At 45.6% G+C, this 21,457-nt stretch overlaps 1 protein-coding gene across 1 annotated transcript; it reads right to left on the bottom strand.

Moving 5' to 3' along the window:
* Nucleotides 1-791: 791 nt before the first annotated feature.
* LOC142573828 (uncharacterized) lies at nucleotides 792-17,837 on the bottom strand. Its single transcript, XM_075683068.1, has 2 exons — nucleotides 16,466-17,837; nucleotides 792-10,847 (listed from the first exon to the last, which is right to left on the bottom strand). The coding sequence occupies exons 1-2, from the start codon at nucleotides 17,789-17,791 to the stop codon at nucleotides 10,074-10,076; spliced, it is 2,100 nt and encodes a 699-aa protein (XP_075539183.1). The 5' UTR covers nucleotides 17,792-17,837; the 3' UTR covers nucleotides 792-10,073.
* Between the last annotated feature and the right edge of the window lie 3,620 nt (nucleotides 17,838-21,457).

Below are 21,457 nucleotides of genomic sequence, written 5' to 3' on the forward strand. Positions count from 1 at the left end.
TCACTGTCGACTGCAATCAAGAAATGTGATTCGTATCAGGCTTGATTGCAATCAAAAGTGACTTTGCGACACCAGTATTAGATGGAATGACGAAAGCCAGGCATCTTTCATAACTGTGGCTGTTTGGGCATGTTGTTCGACATGTTGACAAGATTAGCAGAGAAAACAGACAAAGAATGAGATGAGTGCTCGTTTGTCATCTGGTTTCTTTTCTTAATATTCCAGGTGTGAATTAGGATAAAGTACAGGCAGACTGCAACAAGGCAAAGGCAGCTATCTGCGAATTACTGACACTACGTGAACTGTCGTGATCATTGCCCGAGGATCAGCTAGGTCACACTCGTGACAGTATGAGAGTATGTATTCTATCCTAAGGGAGCCAGGATAGCCGTCTCCTACAATATGAAAGAAAATACAGCTCTCGCTCTATTGTACTGCTTGTTTATTACACGTATTTGTCTACATGCAGATTTACAAGCAGCCAGCCTGTATTGATACAAGTACAATGCTGTTTAATGACATTTGTTAGCATGCTGCAAGTGCACATTCCGATTACCTTATTTCACTCAGTGATTGTTGAATAAGAAACTTGTTTTTGTCTTCAGAGGAAAAAGCTCACCCGAAATATGTCACACCGTTAGGGCTGAAAGTAGACTGACTTGTAAGACTAATATATGCCCCAATAGACCTATATTTTGCAAGTTCAATCTAGCTTGCAAATGAAGACTGCTGTTGGTTGCACAGTGTTGCTACACTAATTTTCAGATTTGTAGATGTGGATCAGCAAATGAGAAACTGAAACATTGTATGTTTTGTGTCACCCCATGATTCCAATGTATTACATTACTCGTGATAATATGAGGGGCCACTCGTGAAGCTGTATGCTAAGCCCCTAAGCAATGGTCACTCAAGGAATCAGTCATAAAATGCTCTTTATTATTTACAGGCATCACAAAACAGTGTACAAAAGCATACTATACATGAAATACATGAATACCTGAAAAAATCACTTTTTGCTCACAGCACACATCATACTAAAGCACAAAAATGTGGCACGACATCACGCACATAACTTAAAAGCAAACATGGTTAAATAGGATGCGCTTAATGCAAAAGAGCCCATAAAGCCTTCCAACTGAACTCTGTTGAAAGGTAATGCAACAGTTTCCATGGTGTTGGAATATCAAAACGCAGCTGCAGTAGTCATTTTGTAACAAGTGATGAAATTGAGTGTAAATGCTTGTGAGCAACTTCCAGGCAGTTAATGGCTAAAGCAAGTCTAAAGCCCTGTCACGGCATCTCATATTACTCATGTTTTAATAGTTTAAGGAAAATGTTACTTCGCCATGCCATTTGGACAACTATCACTCACTTATCTCAAACAAAATACTACGCAAACATCTCATCTTGAACTAGTGCTCTATGTTTTAAGACAAGGGCACAAGGTAGAATATACCATATTTATTCGAATCTAGGCCGACAGGTCTTTTCAAATAATCATATACCAAACTCCAGGGTTAGTTTAGATTTGTACTTTAAAAATATGCGCCGGCTTTTAATTGAAATTTATAAAATGATGCACAGCTAGTGCTACCTTGAAAAGTCAGTACTACAGCCGCTACCGGCCATGCCAGTAGCGAGCTGAACTATACAAGCGACATTGCCATTTTGACCTGTGCCGTGGACCTGGTTCTTAAATCTGTGGTAGCGGCGTGCAGCATGGCATTATCGTAATGGCAATAAAAAGGCGAGTAGCGGCGTGCAGCATGGCATTATCGTAATGGCACTAAAAAGGCGATGCTACTGTAGTGCTGCTTTCAAATGAAAAGTTGTGCTAGCCGCAGAGGCACCATCAAATGTTTAAGCCGGGCGGGACTTCGGCATCAATGAGAAAAATGTTTGTCGTTGGAGGGGGCAAAGGGAGACGTTTTTTTGCCTGCGCCATAACGAAGGTGGCATTTACTGCTCGACTATAGTGCAGTGTTTGAAAATGACAGCAATAAGAATGACAGCAACCAGGCTAGCAGCGATCATAACGTAGAATGAGCTGGGCATGGTCATCATTCAGTAAAATCTGTTTTCATTTTGTGAGCACTGTCCTCGCTTTTTTATTCGGCCTACATTCGAGGTAGGTTTTTTTCTTTTCCTGGCTTCGGACTTCCAGGAGTCGGCTTCGAATCATAGCCAGCCTAGATTCAAGTAAATATGGTAGTTAGAAGCTGTTCTGTGCGCATCGCGAATGCACGGCCGGACTTTTCCTTCAAGAGGGAAGCGAGCCTTCGTTACTTTTATTGCTTCCTCTTTCACTGACCCCCCCGCGGACTCCGAGCTGTGCGCAAAAGAAAGGGCCCGCTCCCTCCGTTCGGTTCCTGGAAGTGACCCAGTGACGACGCTTCGGAGTGTCGGGTGTTGTTTCCCGGGTCTGGGGGCGGCGACGGGGATGGAAACCGCGGTTGGAAAAGCGCGGGACGGGCAGACTCGCCCCACCGGCCCTAGAGACCGGACCACTTTTTTACGGGGCTAAAACTGAACGTTTTGTGTATTTTTAACTTGCTTTTTTTGACCTTCTCAGTGTAATTAAAGTTTGTTTTAAATGTTCAACTGCGTTCGACCCGTTATCTAGCTGGACAGCGGACGCTTTGAGCCCGTCAAGTGCGATCCGCGAGGCCAGCATAGTAAAAAAAGTGAAGTCGACTGCCATCGGCCGCCAACTCAACATCCGCTGCAGTGGAATACGTCGCACGGCAAGACCTCCGGTTTGACCATGACATCCACCTACTGCAAGGACACGGCATCGCCTACAAGTTGAGCAGCTGACGGCACACAGGGCATCGACAAGGTGGGCTCGTTTCAAATTTCATCGCGCAGCTTAGCAGGCTTCACCACATACGTCCGCTTTGAGTGAGATACGTCGTGAAGCACGCACGCCAAAATGGATCAGGACAAGCTGACGCCTGAAATGTCTCAAGTTATGACAGGAGAGCATGAAGCTTCTGCGGCAAACATTCGATCTCAAAGAGCAACTACGTTTTCCATGAAAGCTAAAGAAACGTATGAAACGAGCCGCGAAGAGCACTGCCGGAGAATAGACACTGCCTGGAAGAACGTGGAGACAGCTATTTTCAAAGTGTCATGTGCAAAAGAGGAAGACGTTAACAACGCCGCAACGCAGCTTCGCGCAAGCTATGAGCGCTACGAGCACATCGCCGCCAGATACTCTACCTTCCTCGCCAAAACGAGCAGATCTGAAACCCAGCAGGAATTAGAACTTCAGAAAGCAATTGACGCAGATCGTTATGTGACTGTGAGCGACAAATTACGTGAGGCTTCAGAACGAGAACGCGACCGCTTACAAGAGGTAATGTCGCAGCACTCTCTATCGGCCCACTCAAGCGTTCGAAGTCACGACGATCGGGTTCGTCAACAATCAGCCTAGCCGCCGTACAAGCACGCGCACAAGGTGAAGCCGTCCGGGCCAGAGCAGAGTTTGGTCGCAGAGAGGCCGCGATGCGTATTGAGAAGGCAAGGATTGAGGCTGAATTGGATATTTTGCAGCATGAAAAAGAAGCGGCAGCTGCAAACGCACAGGCGAATGCGCTCGAGGCAGCCGTGGAGCAGGATGGCGGGGAGCGCATGTGCACGCTCCCTCCTGTGGACCGAACGCTGCAGATTAGGAGTTATATCGATGAACAGCAAGCCCTACGCAACTCTGCGCTCGTGTTTACTGAGGAGGCCGTTACCAACTCAAGCGACGACGTAAACAATGCTCGCACGTCGCCAAGGGCCAACACAGCTGCGAATAATTCGATGTGCCTGCGAGCTGATGAACGTCCACCTGACTACCATGCTGCCCCTAACAACCCAAGTTATAAGCATGCTGGAGCTACAAGTCGTCCTATGGACTTAGGAGTTGATCCGCAGCCGCTTGTGCGCGCCCTGGCACACAACAGTTCAAGCACAGAGCTAGCCGGTGTCCTTAAATTCCTGTGTCGCAAAGACCTTGTTTCAAGCGGTCTTATCAAGTTTGATGATCGACCTGAGAACTTTCGCGCTTGGAAATCATCATTCAAAGGTGTCGTCAGAGATCTAGGTCTTTCGGCCCAGGAAGAGCTGGACCTTCTCATCAAATGGCTCGGCCCTGAATCGTCAAATCAGGCTCGGAGGTTGAAATCGGTGCACATGGATGACTTTTCAACGGGCTTGAACGTTGTGTGGAAACGGCTCGACGACGTCTTCGGGCGCCCTGAGGCAATTGAGGATGCACTACTGAAGCGGCTGGAAGACTTCCCGAAAATAGCTTACCGGGAAAATACCAGACTCCAGGAACTTGGCGACCTCCTGCTAGAACTCGAGGCTGCGAAAACTGACCCGTATCTTGCCGGTCTTGGCTATTTGGATACCGCAAGAGGGGTCAACAAATTTGTCTCGAAGTTGCCATCTGGACTTCAAAAAAATTGGATGTCGGCGGGGTCGAAATACAAAAAAGATCATGACACCGCATTTCCACCCTTTTCTTTCTTTAGAAAATTTGTTAGAGATCCGGCCAGCATGAGGAACGACCCGAGTTTCATCTTGCATCCACAAAATGATTCGTCTGAATTCAATCAAAGGAAGGAAGACAATGCTACCAAGACCACGCAGCAAAGATCATCTGTGTCAGCGAGGAAAACGGAAGTGCATCCTGCTTTTGCCAAGATTAATCAAGATGCCACTGCTAACGAACAGCAACCAGAGTCGAGGGACTTGAAAAGGTGGTATCCATATCACAAGAAACCTCACCCTTTGGAAAGGTGTCGCGCCTTCCGTGAGAAAACCTTGGAAGAGCGGCAATCTTTCATAAGAAGCAAGGGATCTGCCTACGATGCTGCTCATCCAAAAACCACATGCAGTGGCAATGTCAGGCAGTTGTGAGATGCCTCATATGCGACAGCGCCGACCACGCCACAGCGCTTCACCCAGCACCGCCAACCTCAGAGCCGTCAAGGGCTAGTGGGTCTTATGACAGTACGACAGATGACTCAGAAAGAAGAGTCACATCTAGGCGTACCGAAGTGGCAAACGCTGGCAACAGCACAAAGTCGTGTGCTAAAATCTGCCTCGTAGAGGCAGATTTTAGCACACGACTTTGTGCTAAACTCGACTCCGTTATTTAAGATTGCTTCGCAAGGAGCGCCGAGTGAGTATTGTGATTAGCTGAGCTCTGAGTTGTACCCGGAGACCAGGGGGGTGATCGTATACTAACGTGACTTTTGTCCTTGCAGGGTCAAGATGGCGTCTTTAGCATCTTACCGGCCCGAGGAGTCCGAGCTGACCCTCCACATTTACTTCCCAAGTCAGCAAAAGACAACAAGTGTGTCAGTTCCCAAATGGACAAGGACCACTGGGGCGTCGGAGATAGAAGCGTTCTACAAGGGTCCAACTGTGAGCAAACCTGTCGTAAACTTGAATGTGGTCCCCAACGACGCCACACTTTCTGCTAGAATTAAGTCCATGTTCTCAGAAGGCAAAGTGAGTGGAGACATGTCAGCCGTACTGCTTCGCGATGTGGCCGCCAACATAAAGGTGACGCTGACGGATGATTTGTCTCTCGATGGAATGCTGCTGATAGCCAAGAAAGGCGAGGAAGTGACACCTCTCGATTTCTTGAACATTCGAGAAACGCAGCGTACGCGATTCTTGACGACCAGAGTAATCGCTCGTTGGTTAGGCCAGAACTCCTCAACGATTTTGGAGTGAAGGGGACGCCTACGTAATACACGCTCCGCACTTGCTCCGGCAGTACTGAAGTGTTTGGAAGAGTCGCTCATGGTTTTTTCGTGCAGAGCATTTCAGGCGAAGTCAGGTTCCCTCTTCCGCCTCTCCTCGAGTGCAAGGCAATTCCAGAAAACAGAGATGAAATTCCGACACCTGACGCTGCAAGGCACTACCCGCACTTGAAGTCTGTAGCAGATCACATTCCGCCTCTTGAGGAGGCTGGAATACTGCTCCTCCTTGGCCGGGACATCCTAAGAACTCACAAGGTGCGTCAGACAATCAACGTACCCCACGCTCAGACGCCGTATGCTCAACGGACGCCGTATGCTCAGAAGCTCGACCTCGGATTGGTCATTGTCGGCGATGTTTGCGTTGGTTGAACGCGGAAAACGGGCAGCGTCAACGTGTTCAAGACCCATGTGCTGGACAGTGGGCGACCATCTCTTTTTGAGCCGTGCCCAAGACATTTCTTTGTTAGGGAGGCGCCGATTTTCTACTCTGCGGATAAGGTCTCAAAAGATTTACGATTGGCAGCTACATTGGATGACACCCTGGCCCCAAATCTTTTCGAGACAACAGAACTTGACAACCAGCGTGCTCTCTCCATGGAAGACAAGACATTCCTCAAGATAATGAATAGTGAATTCACCCAAGACAAATTAAACAATTGGGTCGCCCCTCTCCCCTTTCGCACACCGAGATGTCGGCTTCCGAACAACAGAGAACAAGCTCTGTCTCGTCTGCTGTCACTACGGCGTACCCTGCGAAAACATCCTGAAACAAGGGAACGTTTCGTGAACTTCATGAACGAGCTCTTCATCAAGGGTCATGCAGAGGAAGCTCCACCACTTCACGTGGACGAAGAATGTTGGTATCTGTTGGTAGACCGGACCACTTTTTTACGGGGCTAAAACTGAACGTTTTGTGTATTTTTAACTTGCTTTTTTGACCTTCTCAGTGTAATTAAAGTTTGTTTTAAATGTTCAACTGCGTTCGACCCGTTATCTAGCTGGACAGCGGACACTTTGATCCCGTCAAGTGTGATCCGCGAGGCCAGCATAGAAGCCTTACAAGCTAAGCTTCAAAGAGACAATGGTGCATCACTTTAGAGGATGTGCAGGATGTGAAATTACAATGGAAGTTTTCTGCGAACAATGATACCATACATATCGAACTGCTGTATTGCAAGTTAGCAAGGGACTATTTAGTACAGCACACAGTTAACAATTATGTTCACCTGCAGCTTTTCACAATGGGCAATAGTCCACTTCTAGCTGATGCAGTCATTATTAGCACACAACTGTCACAAAATCACTTTTACAGCTACTTTATGTACCAGCTTGTAGGACAGCTTTCATGAAAGGGGGAAAATGCTGTGGAATGATACAGATATGGCTAGTGGGATGCAGCTGCAGTTGTGCCTCAAACAAGATGCAGCAAAGAAGTTGAGAGATAATGGACAACAACCAAAATGCAGTCAGTTTTGTTAACAGTAGCCCTTTTAGAAGACATCTTTTGGGGATATACTTTTTAGAAGATGCTATGCTGACCACAAAATACTTTCACATTTGCCAAAAAAGTATTTCACGACCCCTTTATGACTTGCTTTAGACTTCTGGTTTCTCTTTCTTCCTCATTCATATTGAATTTCCTGCAAGGCACACACTAGTGTTTCATAAAGGGCTTAGGGCTTTAGCACAGCTATTTCTGCACAAAAAATATGCGTGCATGAATTTGTTATTCTTTGAAACACAGGTGCCTTAGGAAAAGCACATAGCAGCTCCCGAAGTGTGGCTCTCACTAAAATGTTTAAAGCAGAACATGCTGGTAAGATTACAGACGCACAGCCTCCGACCATGGCAGAATAGCTAACAGTGTGCACTATTTAAAAAGAAAGTCGTTGATTGTGCCAATTAAAAATGTCCAATTATATACTGTACTAAACCCGAAAAGTAACTGGTTTTATTCTAGAGCAAGGCCGCATGACTCAAAACTTGCAAGGACAAAACCAACTTCTCTCGGAGCCACAGAACTGCTCTTCAGTGAAAAACACTACACATCATGCTTGCAAAAGAGCAGTTGCATGTTTAATGTCACGACACTTCCTGCTATTCTCAGGAAATTTTATGTGACATTAATCGGTAAATACAGGAGGCTGCTCTTGTTTAAAGAGATTGAACAATATATCTGCTCACTGACGTATGTGCTCTCACAGAGATGAACTTAGGCCATTTTCTTTTTACAAAATTAAATGTGTGGCTGCTTATGCAGCTCTAGCTGGCAAGAAAGGGCGCAATAGAGATGGTCACTATATTTCTAATCTTCAAACTAAGTGAGACACCGTTGAAACTATACATGGATGTCTGCAAACTCTGAGGAAGAAAGCCATTCTCACTCAAGTTTTCCAATATATGGACCAAAGCCTTCAACCTTTCACTGTTACAATGGATGATAAGTGGCTATGTCTACATTTTAATCCTGACAGGTCAGGTTACAATCATGTGAATAGCCTTGGCCACTTAATTTACAGCTCACTGAAGTGTGTAGAGGGGGACATTATTTGTATTGGCCTAGCACAAAGCCTTGAGTGATATTTGCACCAATATTACTACATTAAAATAACCTTTGTTTGAAGGTTAACCCTGATGTGGTGATGTGTGAGCAATTATTCAGAAAGACTGAAAAGAAAGCACATGTTGAATTATGGATGCTGTCAATAGTCTCGGCGCTGGTAGTTTGAGCACCACTTCGGATGATTGCATGCCTTCCTTATGCATTCCCAAAAAAGATTCAACACTCCCACATATTTATTTTTAATTCATTGACTCTGCCAGTGGTTTGTAACACATATCATGCCAAGAGACAAAAGTATCATTTTTTTCATCATATGGCTTTGTTATAATTGTGGCACCAGTACAACATAAAGTCTGAACTTAGGTGTGGGTTGCTAAAAATCTGTTCATGGACTCCAGGCAACCTGAGGGCCATATGTTGGGCAGCTATGTTCTAGAACAAAATATATAGTCAAACTCGGCTATATGGAACTTGCAAAAAGATGCCTATGAGTTCAATATAAGGCATAATTCGATATAAACATGCTAAAGAATTGGATGTCATAAAAGCACATAACATTTATAAAATCACTTTACTGATGAAACTAGCTTAGCTTTGCATAAAATAGTTCTGTATTTTCTTCTGCTTAGGCAATTTCGCTACCTGCGACACATGCACTTCGCCACATTGTCTAAAGAGTCGGATCAGCTAAGGCCGCAACCTTCCGCATTCGCGCAGAAGCACCGGACTAGTGCGAGTGCACCAATCACCTCGGAGGATGTGGGCAAAGGACCATCGTTGCTTTCCCAATTGTGCCCATTTTCACTTGTGCTCGGTACAATGTCGGCAATGTAGTCTTCATCATTGGGCGGCTCTCCCGTGGTCGCGACACCATCATCTGCACTCACAAACTCGTCGACTGTTGATGCATCAATGGCTTCTGGAAATACTGACAGCTCGCTCGAAACTTCGGCGACATTGGCAACGGCTTCATCGCACTCATCAGTATTCAGTCATTAACGGGCACGCGGAAGCCATTCTGAAGCAATTTCGGATGAACCACTTGTACACAGCCGTGTGGACGCGTCGGTAGCCACGGGCACCGGGTCGCGAGTTTGTGCGCTTTAGCCCTAATCTCCCCCTTATTCTTCAAGATCGTGCCAAGAGTGCTCCTTAGAATCTTGCACGCTGTGGGGACATTCGACCTCTCACCGCGGTCGACCCGGTTTATGATTTCAAGCTTCACGGTGAAAGGCAAATTCTGCCACTTCATCACGGCAACACTGCGGGAGAAGGCCTACAAGGCACAAACACGATGAACCAGAAAAGTAGCGAGGCAACTCGCACTTGCGCCATCTTGCACGACGAGGGCGCAAGAGCCTCTCATTAGCTGTCCAACAAGCGCTGCGGGCAAGCGAAGATAATTTTTTGTAGGCGGGTGTCGACGGCTCGCCCCACGCTGCGTGGTCACAGTAAAGAGAGTGGTTGGTTGGAGCTGCACCACTGGGGGGAAAGCCAACTTTTGGAGGCACTTTTGCGCTGCTTGTCCTTTGACATATCGGGAGCCACTGCAATTTTTGTTCGATGTATGCATAATTTTTTTATATATGCTTATTTTAACTATTCCGTGTTCTGAAATTTTTCGATATACAGAATAATTCAATGTAAACGGGTTCGATATAGCCAGGTTCGACTGTATACAGTACAGCATTTTGGTTTAGCTTTTCCAAGCTTATGATCTTTCAGTTTGACACCCTGCTACAAACTTACACAGATTCTAGAACCAAGTTTTCATGCATTGAACACAAGTAAACAGACTGTTTATCATTTAAGACAATGCACTTCTTCAGGATTCTTGCGCTCATGACACAACGTTCCATAGCAGGAACCACCTCCACAAAATGCAGAAATTTGACTTCAGAAAGATTTGTTAACAATTCTGATTTCATTCTGAAAACCTCCATACACACTTGCACGTCATGGCTATTTCCACTTGAGCAGTTACGTCTTAAAAAAATTTCAATAATGCGACCAAAAATGCCGTTAGCTTCTGCATAAGAGTTATTTCTCTTAGACTTATCAAGATGAGCTGTGCAGAACGTAAATGGCCCGACCATCATTTTCTGAAATTCTGTTCTGTCCTCTTTCTCAACCCCTTTGCCTATGAGCAGTACAGAACCTACAGAGCAAACATTTTTTCGTAGGGAGTAGCCTTTCATAAGAGTCTTAAAAGAAGACCCTAAAGTGTGATGGATGTTTTCCACACATCTTGACGCCCAAAGCTTTGAGAGAGCTTGCAAAATCGCAAACTTCTTGGCAATCTGAAACTGCGGATATCTGGTGCCATTGACATATCGTCCAAGTGTACCATTCATAGATTCAAATGGAAAAAGGGAGTAACCCCACAAAGGACCCCAGTTTATGGCACTGTCGACCACATGCACAAGGAGGTGAGCATTATATGTCATGTACTCGATACCGTACAATTCTTCGTACTCAAGCAGAAATTTTTTCATCTCTCTCCTAATTGTGGCAAGCTGCTGGACGCAGATGCAAGGACCAAGATGTTAGTTAGTTAGTTTGGGTTTAGTGGCACAAAGGCAACTAAGGCCATGCTGCGCCAGTCACAAGACAAAATAAAGAGAACCGTTAGGGCAGGTAAACTTGCATTACATTATAGTTGGTGTAAATAACCAGTTTTTTCTAAAAACTCGAAGAGGTTCGGAAATGGCACTAGGGGGTCATCTGCTAGTAATAGGGTAGGGTGTAATGGGATGTGCAATTTATACAGGCTGTGTAAAAACCTCCGTCTCAGTGTATCGATGTGTGGACATGTTATTAAGATGTGCATGACTGTAAGAGCTTCATTACATTTTTCGCAAGTTGGCGGGTTTTCTTTTCGGAGAAGGAAATTGTGCGTCAGATGTGTGTGTCCAATTCGAAGTCGACACAAGATCACCTCGTAGAATCGTTGCCGGTGACTGCATGATTTCCACTCTCCAATGACAGGTTTAATTAGATGAAGCTTGTTGCTTAAACAAGTGTCCCAATCGCGTTTCCATTTTGACATCAAGGCCTTCCGAATCGCATTGACACTGTCTTTATATGGAAGTGCTGTATTTTGAATGTTTTTGTAGGCTGCCATTGATGCGCATCTATCCGCCGCTTCGTTACCCAATATTCAAACATGGCTTGGTACCCAGCATAACTTAATTGATCTGCCATATTTGTTTGACGTTAATGCATTCAAAATATCGCCTAACAAGGGTTCACTTTGGGATTTCATGTGTAGAGCCTTCAGTACGCTTAAGGAATCTGTGTATATGACAGTGTTTTCAAGTTTGTCAGCAATGATCTTTTGAACTACCGTCCATATCGCATACACTTCGGCTGTGTAGACAGAGGCATGCTGAGGTAATCGAACACATGTTTCCCAATTTTCTGTTACAGCCCCTACACCCACGTGTTTTTCCGTTTTAGAGCCATCAGTATAAAATTCTATGTAGTTTATGTACTTGTCTTGAAGAGAGCGGAAATCTTGTATAATGTGTTGATGTGGTGTGTCTCTTTTCTTTAGATGTGTTAGTGTCCAATCACATAACGCTGTGAAATCACACCACGGGGGTAAACGTTCTGGCTTTCTCGCAACCTGGAGGACTTCCCGAGGGATGTCATAATCCCGACAGTATTCCTCGTATCGCAAGATAAGCGGCCTAATCATGTTTGGTTTATTTGTGTAATGTAAGCGTGAGCTGCACTTTGTGACGATGTTGTAGCATATGTGTTGTGGTGAGGATCGGATTCTGAGTATGTAGGAAAAAGTTAGTAGCGCTCTGCGATGCTGTAAAGGAGGTTCATTACATTCAACATGTAAGCTCTGTATAGGTGATGTTCTGTAAGCACCGCATGCTAGTCGTAGTCCTAAGTTGTGGACTGGATCAAGTCGTCGGACGTAAGATAGTCTGGCTGAACCATATGTAATGCTACCATAGTCTAATATGCTACGCACCAAAGTGCGGTAGATGTGTAGCAGGCATTTACGGTCAGAGCCCCACCGTTTCTGGGAGAGGATTTTTAGAATGTTAAGTGCATTGTTCGCTTTGATTTTAATACTATTGATGTGTGCGAGAAAGTTCAACTTTTTATCAAACAGAACACCCAGAAACTTGTGCTCTTGTTTCACGGGTAGTGTGACATCCTGTAGTTTAAGGATGGGATCTGGTTGTAGGCCTCTTTTTTGTGTGAAGACAACACTAATCGTTTTTTCACTTGAGAAGCGAAAGCCGTTTTCAGATGCCCACTGCGTTAGTTTGTTTAGTGTAATTTGAATTTGTCGTTCGCAGGTTGCCATGTTCGATGCACGACATTGAAGATCACCCACATATAGTGAATGCATTATAGAAGATGGAATTACATTATTGAGCGAGTTCATTTTTACCACAAACAGTGTTGTGCTCAATACGCATCCCTGAGGTACTCCGTTTTCCTGAATAAATACGCTGGACAGCACCGTTCCTAAACGCACCTGGAATGTTCGATCGGACATGAAATCAGCTAGACATTTAAGCATTCTGCCGCGGATCCCTAAATCCGCTAAATCCCTTAAAATACCGAACCTCCATGTTGTGTCGTACGCTTTTTCAAGAGCAAAGAAAACTGTGAGACAATATTGCTTTTGTAGAAAGGCCGCACGTATCTCGTGTTCTAACCGAACTAGATGATCTGTTGTGGAGCAGTCTTTCTTGTACCCACACTGATGATTATCGAGCAGGTTCTCAGTTTCGAGGACGTATGCCAATCTGATGTTTATAATGGACTCAAATGACTTGGCGAGACAGCTTGTGAGTGCTATAGGTCGGTAGCTGGTAGCTGTTGTAGGATGCTTTCCAGCTTTCAAGACAGGGATTATAATGGCTTTTTTCCACGCATTCGGCATTTTTCCTGTTTCCCAGATTATGTTAAAAAAGCGGAGCAATGTCTTAACTGCTTTTGAAGATAGGTGTGCGAGCATTGTGCAATGTATTCTGTCCGGACCTGGCGCTGTTTTTTTGCCAGTAGTGAGTACTCTGTTAATTTCGGAAAGTGTTAGGGGGGCATTATATGGTTTCTCGGAACTTCCTGCTGTCGGAAGCTTTTGTTTTTCTGCTGATTGTTTGTACTTTTGAAATTCAGTGGAGTAGTTAGGTGAGCTTGATATGTTATGGAAATGCTGCCCTAATATGTCTGCTTGTTCTTTTAAATTCGTCTGTGTACCTGGAGGTGAGAGAATGGGGATTGTATAAGGAGCGTACTCGCTTCTAAATTTACGAAGCTGATCCCACATTCTTTTGGATGTTATTGAGCTATTGATGGTGGATACATATGCTTGCCATGACTGTCTTTCGGCTTGCCTACGCGTGTACCTGGCTTTCGCCTTTGCTTTTTTGAAGTACAGGAGGTTATCTTGTGTTGGGTATCGCCGAAAGATACCCCACGCTTTGTTTTGTGCTTTTTTAGTTTGTGTACATTCATTCGTCCACCAGGGTTTTAGTTTTTTCCTTAAGAAACCGGAGGATTGCGGGATCGTCTGTTCTGCTGCAGCAAGTATGGAGGCAATAATCTTTTCATTCATTTCGTCTATTGTTTGCTCATCTGATATGTCATCGAGACTGGCCTTCTCGCTGAAGAGAGGCCAGTCTGCTAGATGGAGTTTCCAATGGGGTGATCTTAATGGTACTGTAGGGAAAGGAGATGTTCTTTTAATAATGCCGGGCATATGATCGCTACCATAAGGATTGTTAATAACACTCCATTTAAAATCTATCAACAGAGATGGAGTGCACAGCGCCAGATCAAGACAGCTCATAGCTCCTGTGCTTGGGGAGCAGTACGTTGCCGAACCAGTGTTTAAAAGGCTTATTTCGTTAGTCAGGATAAAATCTTCAACTGTTTGTCCCCTGGTGTCAGTTGTTTTGCTACCCCATAATATGTTATGAGCGTTAAAATCACCTGCTATTAAAAAAGGTTTAGGTAGCTGGTTTAAAATTAACTCCAGATCTCTTACAGTAAAATGTGAATGTGGTGGAATGTACATTGAACAAATGGTAATGGTTTTATGTGCTAAAACCGTGACTGCAACGGCTTCTAAGTGAGTATTAATGGCAACTTCTCTAGCTGCAATGCCACTCTGTAGGACTATAGCTACACCACCCGAAAGCCTGTTCGGCTGAGTACGATCGCGCCGCACAACAGTGAAGCCTTTTAAAATGTTTTTGTGCTTTTCGCCTAAGTTTGTTTCTTGTAAGCACAAGGCCACAGGCGAGAAGTTACTTAACAAGTCTTTGATGTCACCTAAGTTGTGTAAAAGCCCTCTACAATTCCAATGAATAATAAAAGCCATCTTGAAATTGAAAGGTAAAAAATGGCACTACGAAAAACTAAGAGGTAGGGTTATAGGTGACATGGATAAAAAGGCTAATACAAATGAGCGATAACCTTTAGGTTATCGCTTTCTTATTTTGAACGGTTACTGGGATTTTGTCCCTCTTATCGCGCTCGAGAGAGCGCTTGTCCTTCGGTGTCAATGACACCGGAGTTTTAGTGTCGACCTCCATCGCTCTCTCTGAGGCGCTGGAGGGCCGAGAGTTTGGCGCCGAGACACGTGCCTCGGGCCTTGGAGTTCGCTTGATCTTAGGGCCCTGCGGGGCGGGTGTTTGCAGGGCCTTGGAAGAGGATGGAGCAGCGTCGGCTGCTTCCATCACGGGGGCGGGAGGAGTCACTGCAGCACCGCTGCGCGTGGGCTCGGAGGACTCCGGAGGCCTCTGTGACGCTGCCCCCGACTGCGTCACATCGGCGTAACTTCTTCGCGGAAGGTATGATAGCCGCTTTCTGGCTTCAAAGAACGAAATTTTTTCTTTTACAGTTAGAGCAATGACTTCTTTTTCTTTTTTCCAGCAAGGGCAGGACCGTGAATAAGCTGGGTGATCTCCCTTGCAGTTAACACAATGTGGGGAAGAGGTGCAATTCTCAGATTGGTGTTCGTTGGAGCTGCATTTAGCACAAGTTGTTTGTCCTCGGCATGCATGTGAAGCATGTCCGAACCTTTGGCACTTAAAACATCGTCTAGGGTTCGGGGTATATGCTCTGACATTGACTTTAACATAACCTGCATCGAGTGAAGTAGGCATTTCGCTTGCTCCAAAGGTGAGTATAACATGTTTGGTGGGGATTTCTTGGTTGTTTCTGCGGATTACTATTCTTTGTACTTTTGTCACATTTTGTTCTTGGAAACCCTCAAGGAGTTCCTCATCGCTCAATCCAATAAAGTCTTCTTCAGAAATCACTCCCCGGCTTGTGTTCAGTGTTCTATGTGGTGAAATCGTCACTGTGGCGTCGCCAATACTGGTAAGGTCAGTGAGCTTCTCTGCTTGGTCTTTATCATTCAGTTCTAGGAAGAGGTCCCCGCTAGACATTTTGGAGGCTTTGTACGTGGGTCCGATTTTTTCTTTCAGGCATTTGGCTACAAGGAATGGTGAGAGTTTTCTTACTGGCATGTTGCTTTCGCTGTGTACTACATAGAACTTGGGGAAGGATGGAGCGTTGCTCCGAAAGGAGAAATGGAATGGTACTTCGGTGCGGCATCTTTTCAGACGCCGATCATAGACGACAGAGGTTTGTGCTGCCATAGAAAATGAGTATGTTCGGCAACAGCGCCGACCGCCCACCACGGAGCCCAACGAGGGGACGCGGCAGATCTTGTGTACAAGCCTGCACGACGCCAGCCGTACGCCGTCGCTATAACCAAATATGGTGTACCCAAGGTAGGATATCCACACAAGGTTAACCCTTGCCGCCGTGGAGAAAGGAAGTAAATGGAAGAAAGAAGAAGACAGGAAAGGTCAAAAAGTGAGAGATAAAGACGAAGATTTGAGGTGAGAGAGACAGGAAAGGGCGACTGCCGATTTCCCCCGGGTGGGTCAGTCCGGGGGTGCCGTCTACGTGAAGCAGAGGCCAAAGAGGTGTGTTGCCTCCGCCGGGGGGCCTTAAAGGTCCAAACACCCGGCATCGGCTCAACCCCCAGGATCCCCCTTTCCCCGGACACGGCTAAGCCGCGCACGGCTACACGCGGGAGGGTCCAACCCTCGTGTGCTCGGGTCCGTGGTGTCGCAACACACCAAACGCCTGCTTGCGCAGACGCCCCTGCGGGGCAAGGACCAAGAAGATAATGCATGATTTCAACAGATTTCAACCAATGATTGTAATGTCTCTCTGGAATGCGGCCTTTTAATACGACTGGGGAATAAAACAGCAGCCAATTCCTCCAATCGGCAGCCTTCCATTCCTTTATGTCTTTTAAAGACCTTGGCAGCCTCGAGTGCTCCCATGTGGGGGTGAGGCTCAAAAGACATTCGTCTGCATCAGCAAGATGTCGGTGTAGATGAAATCGGCGGCACTGTGTGGACTTCAGCCACATAAACATTGTTGCCCGAACAAAACCAGAACAAACGGCATGCATGTAGTCCACTACAAAGCCCTCACCAAATGAAAAATATGAAAGAAGTGTCAGCACACTTGCTCCTTTGATGCCACAACTAGGGGCCTGCATGGCCTTGGCCTTACGAGCATGGTGCAAAAATGACTCATGCGTTCTGAGCTTGTTTGTAGAAGCACTTGGCGGATATACACGACAAAACCCATTTCCTTTTGGAACAACCTGCCCAGAGTCCTCACACCATGCACAACCATAAGCACCGTTGAACTGTGTCATGCTAGTTAGTTCACCTCTGGCAACACTATCTACTGTACAGGGGCCAGGAAATGCCTTTGACGTGTGCAATGTACCACTGCTGTCCTTCCAAACAACTCCAGTGGATGATAGTTCGTTCATTGTTTTCACAAACGGTATTAAAAAGGTGTTCATTGATGGTTTCCCTGTGCCAAACCACAGCCCAGCCAACAAAAGACTCTGCACACGTTCTTTGTATGGAAGTTCATTAACCATCAAAAGAAGAGGCCACATGCTCGCATTAGAGCTTTCAAAGAGGGGCACACCGTCAGTATTAAATGTCAGTGTAACGTCATTTGATGTCACAGGCAACTTGTTGTACTGGTAGCTTTTTGTTATGTCGCACACATCAAAGGAAGTGCCTGTTCTACTGCACTGCAGCTTTCCTGACTCTAGCACATCTTGTATTTGGCCCTTCAGGTCCATTACAAGAAAAAATGACGAGCTTTTTAGTAAGCTCCCACTTGCATGGTTCATACTGCACTGACTGCAGACCACATCATTTCCTGGTGATTCTGGTAGTTCACCAATATAGGCAGAGCACACACTACAGTAGAAGTGCTTAACATACTGTTTTTCGGCTCCAGCAAAGTGTCGAAAAAAAGTATACTTTGATGATGGATATGCGACACCTTTTGGCAAGTGAGCACTAAGAAGCTGGAGTAGGCTCTCGGTGGCTTCCTTTGAGCAGCCATGACGCAAGCTGTGGGCCATGACCATGAGGAGGCTTTCAGCTTTCGTAAGCTTTGCTCCAAAGAATAGGTCTTCATCCTAAGCAGAGAGGAACGGTAGTAAACATTGGCTGTGTTAGAAAAAGTACAACAGTACAATCATACACTTGTAGATGCCTGTTTTGTTGCCTACACAAAAATTTGGACAGAAAATCCTGCCATGACAAGGGCTTCATGAGTAATTTTCTGGCACAGGCTTTATGCTGGCTAACCTGTTACTTAACCTGGCAACCAACTTTAATGCACCATTTTAAGCTACCCCTTTTACACTGCGACCTGCCTCAAAACAATGCAGATGCCAACTCTGCATGGTGAACACCAGATGGCCACCAAAGAAACCTCTTTAAAGTAGTGATGGTACTTGCAGCACAGTGAGACCAAGCGCTGTCTTGCCATGAAATGTGTGCTTTGGGACAGCAGATATTTTTACCATGTACTTTTGCAGCACTATTCATCATCATCAGCCTGGCTATGCCCACTGCAGGGCAAAGGCTTCTCCCATATTTCTCCAGCTACCCCGGTCATGTGCTAATTGTGGCCATGTTGTCCCTGCAAATTTCTTAATCTCATCCAGCCACCTAACTTTCTGTCACTCCCTGCTATGCTTCGCTTCTCTTGAATTCCTGTCCATAACCCTTAGTGACCATCGGTTATGTTCCCTGCTCATTACATGCCCTGCCCATACCCATTTATTTTTCTTGATTTCAACTAAGATGTCATTAACTCGCATTTGTTCTCTCACCCAATCTGCTCTCTTCTTATCCCTTAACGTTACACCCATAATTTTTCTTTCCAAAGCTCATGGCGTCGTCCTCAATTTAAGTAGAACCCTTTTCGTAAGACTCCAGGTTTCTGCCTCGTACGTGAGTACTGGTAAGACACAGCTGTTATACACTTTTCTCTTGAGGGATAACAGCAACCTGCTGTTCATGATCTGAGAATGCCTGCCAAATGCACCCCAGCCCATTTTTATACTTCTGATTATTTCAGTCTCATGATCCAGATCTGCGGTCATTGCCTGCCCTCTGCGGTCATTGCCTGCCCTAAGTAGATGTATTCCCTTACCACTTCCAGTGCCTCACTACCTATCGTAATCTGCTATTCCCTTCTGAGACTGTTAAACATTAGTTTAGTTTTCTGCAGATTAATTTTTAGACCCACCCTTGTTTTTTTGCCTGTCCAGGTCAGTGAGCATGCATTGCAATTGGTCCCCTGAGTTACTAAGCAAGGCAATATCATCAGCGAATCGCAAGTTACTAAGGTATTCTCCATTAACTCTTATCCCCAATTTTTCCCAATCCAGCAACTATTAGCACTATTAAGTTACAATAAATGTTCAAGGAAGACTTGTGAACTTCAATTGCAAATGACACAAAAAAGCAGGCTTTGGCCAGAACACGACAAAATTATACCGGTGTCACACGTACACTTCTGATCGCAATGAGGACTGTTCCGGATCGAAATTCTCCACTGCGATTGGCTCTCTCGCGCATTTTGTGCAAAGGAGCCAATCAAGACCGAGAAATTCCATCTGAGTCGGGCTTGATTGCGATCAAAACACACACACACGCACATTATTTCTGTATATATATTACAACAGGCGCCAAGATAACCCTTGAACACTGAAGGAAAACCCTAGGAAATTTCATCGGCACATTACTTGTTCTGAAGCTCTATGCCTACCTCAGCTACACTTTACCAGCACCTAGTTTTGTCGCGCAGCATATCGACAAAACTGCGTTTACATCAGTAATATGAATATAACAGCGTGGTTTTGTCCTTAATTGAGAGACTTAACTGCTGCGAGCAATGATTGCATCGGTACGCTCCCCACTTCATTATATTTTAACAGCGAACACTAACGTAATAAAAGTCTAATTCCATCACATCAATATTTTCACTATATCACTAGGTCACTACGCTGCAGAAGCTTCAGGAGATAACCTGGGATGTTACAGCAACAAAATAATATCTGGAAATGACGCCTGCCACCACAACGCTTACCAAGTCATCCTTACAGCTGCTCGCCGTGGTCCGGATGCACATCAGCGCGATCAGCGTCACATTCCGAATCGCTGCTCTCAGAGGACGAGGCCGACGAGGTTTCACGCGTGCTTTCCGATGGATGGCGGCAGTCTTCAATTGAAGCATCAGTTGACGGGAACGGTTCGATGTGGCCTTCGTCAGCGTCAGCTTCGCTTTCACTTGTAGAACCTAGTGCACTGTCCAACGCGGCAGACGAAGAACCAACTGATGCACGTTTCTTAAACCTATATTTTGAACGTATGGGAACGTCGATGGACGGGTCCCACAAGTACTTTCCAAATTGTCTTTTCGGCGGCATTATTCGCGAACGGCGCAGGCACAGCACCTACGGGGCTTTCACGATTACCATACGATAAAATATAGAGCGCAACACAGAGGAAAACAGCGAACGGCGAATGCGGATGCGGGGCAGTACAGCTTGCAGAAGCGACTTCCACGTGTACTGCGCCTACCTGCTCGCTAGAATACCTAAAGTGTTGCCAGCCGGCCACCTGCCTCGACGCTCAACGACTCAACATTGTAACGTTAGATGAGTGCATCAAAGAGTTAAGTCTGGGAAACAAAATTTTATAGTATTATGCAATAGTATGTCACTAACAGGGCTGTAAACATTTATTAAAGTTTTGTTTCAGGTTTTTGTCATGAGTTACTTTTTATCATTTTCTGCCAAACTTAGCCATCTCTAAAAAATAAGCAGGGAACACTGATAACATCTCTTTTGTTGTCATTTTTTGTCGCCATTTTGCACGTTTTTTTCTTAATCGTGTCCCGGACTCCACGTGCGTTTGTTTGCTGCGACAGCTGGAGTGAAAGATGTCACACGTCCTTGTTAAGTGGGTTGACGATCAAAAGTGGGACGTGTATCCCGTGAATGCTTTGGCGGACGCGGATGTGGCCTTCCGTCTGCTATCACAGCAAGGGTCGATCAAACAGTTAAGAGGAAGCGTCCAACGCGTGAGTTGGAAAGAAGGAGCGCCACCGGCCCCGGCTGTACTTCTTGCCTTCGGTGAGTACATCTCGTGTTTTTTACGGCTGTCCCAACTTAAGGCCTGCTGGATTCATCCACGTTGCACGGAACCTGTCTCGGAAAAGTTTATGCGCTGTACAGGTTGCCGGTGTAGCGTGCTGCACGTAGCATCGGTCGATCGCTAAGATACGGGGAAAAAAAGAACGTAGCGAATATGATCGACACGACCAGGTTCTGTGCTAGACCTTGATATTTTTCATACGTATGCCCGAGCAACGCGATGTAACACAGCCTAGCCATAAATTCGTGCTAGCTTGCCCGGCTATCAGTCATTCTGCTCGATATTTCGGCAAGGCTACCGCGACTTCTGCAACACCAGTCAGAAATTCGCCGATATTTCAACGTCGCATAACATTCTTTCATTTGAGTTAATTTGTGCTCTCTTAATGATTGTGCTCCCTTAGACACTTGTTGCTTATGGTAAGAACATGCAAATTGCGCATTACCACATAGACTCCTTCGCACTGACACACACACAGAAAAAGCTGACAGTAGGTAGTCTTTGAAAGACATCAATATGACGATCGAGCTTCGCGACGTGTCCGGCATATATTTCCCGCTGATGAAGACCGGAAGAAAATG

This window comes from Dermacentor variabilis, chromosome 3 (genome assembly GCF_050947875.1).
Source record: "Dermacentor variabilis isolate Ectoservices chromosome 3, ASM5094787v1, whole genome shotgun sequence".
In the NCBI taxonomy this organism is placed as follows: domain Eukaryota; kingdom Metazoa; phylum Arthropoda; class Arachnida; order Ixodida; family Ixodidae; genus Dermacentor; species Dermacentor variabilis.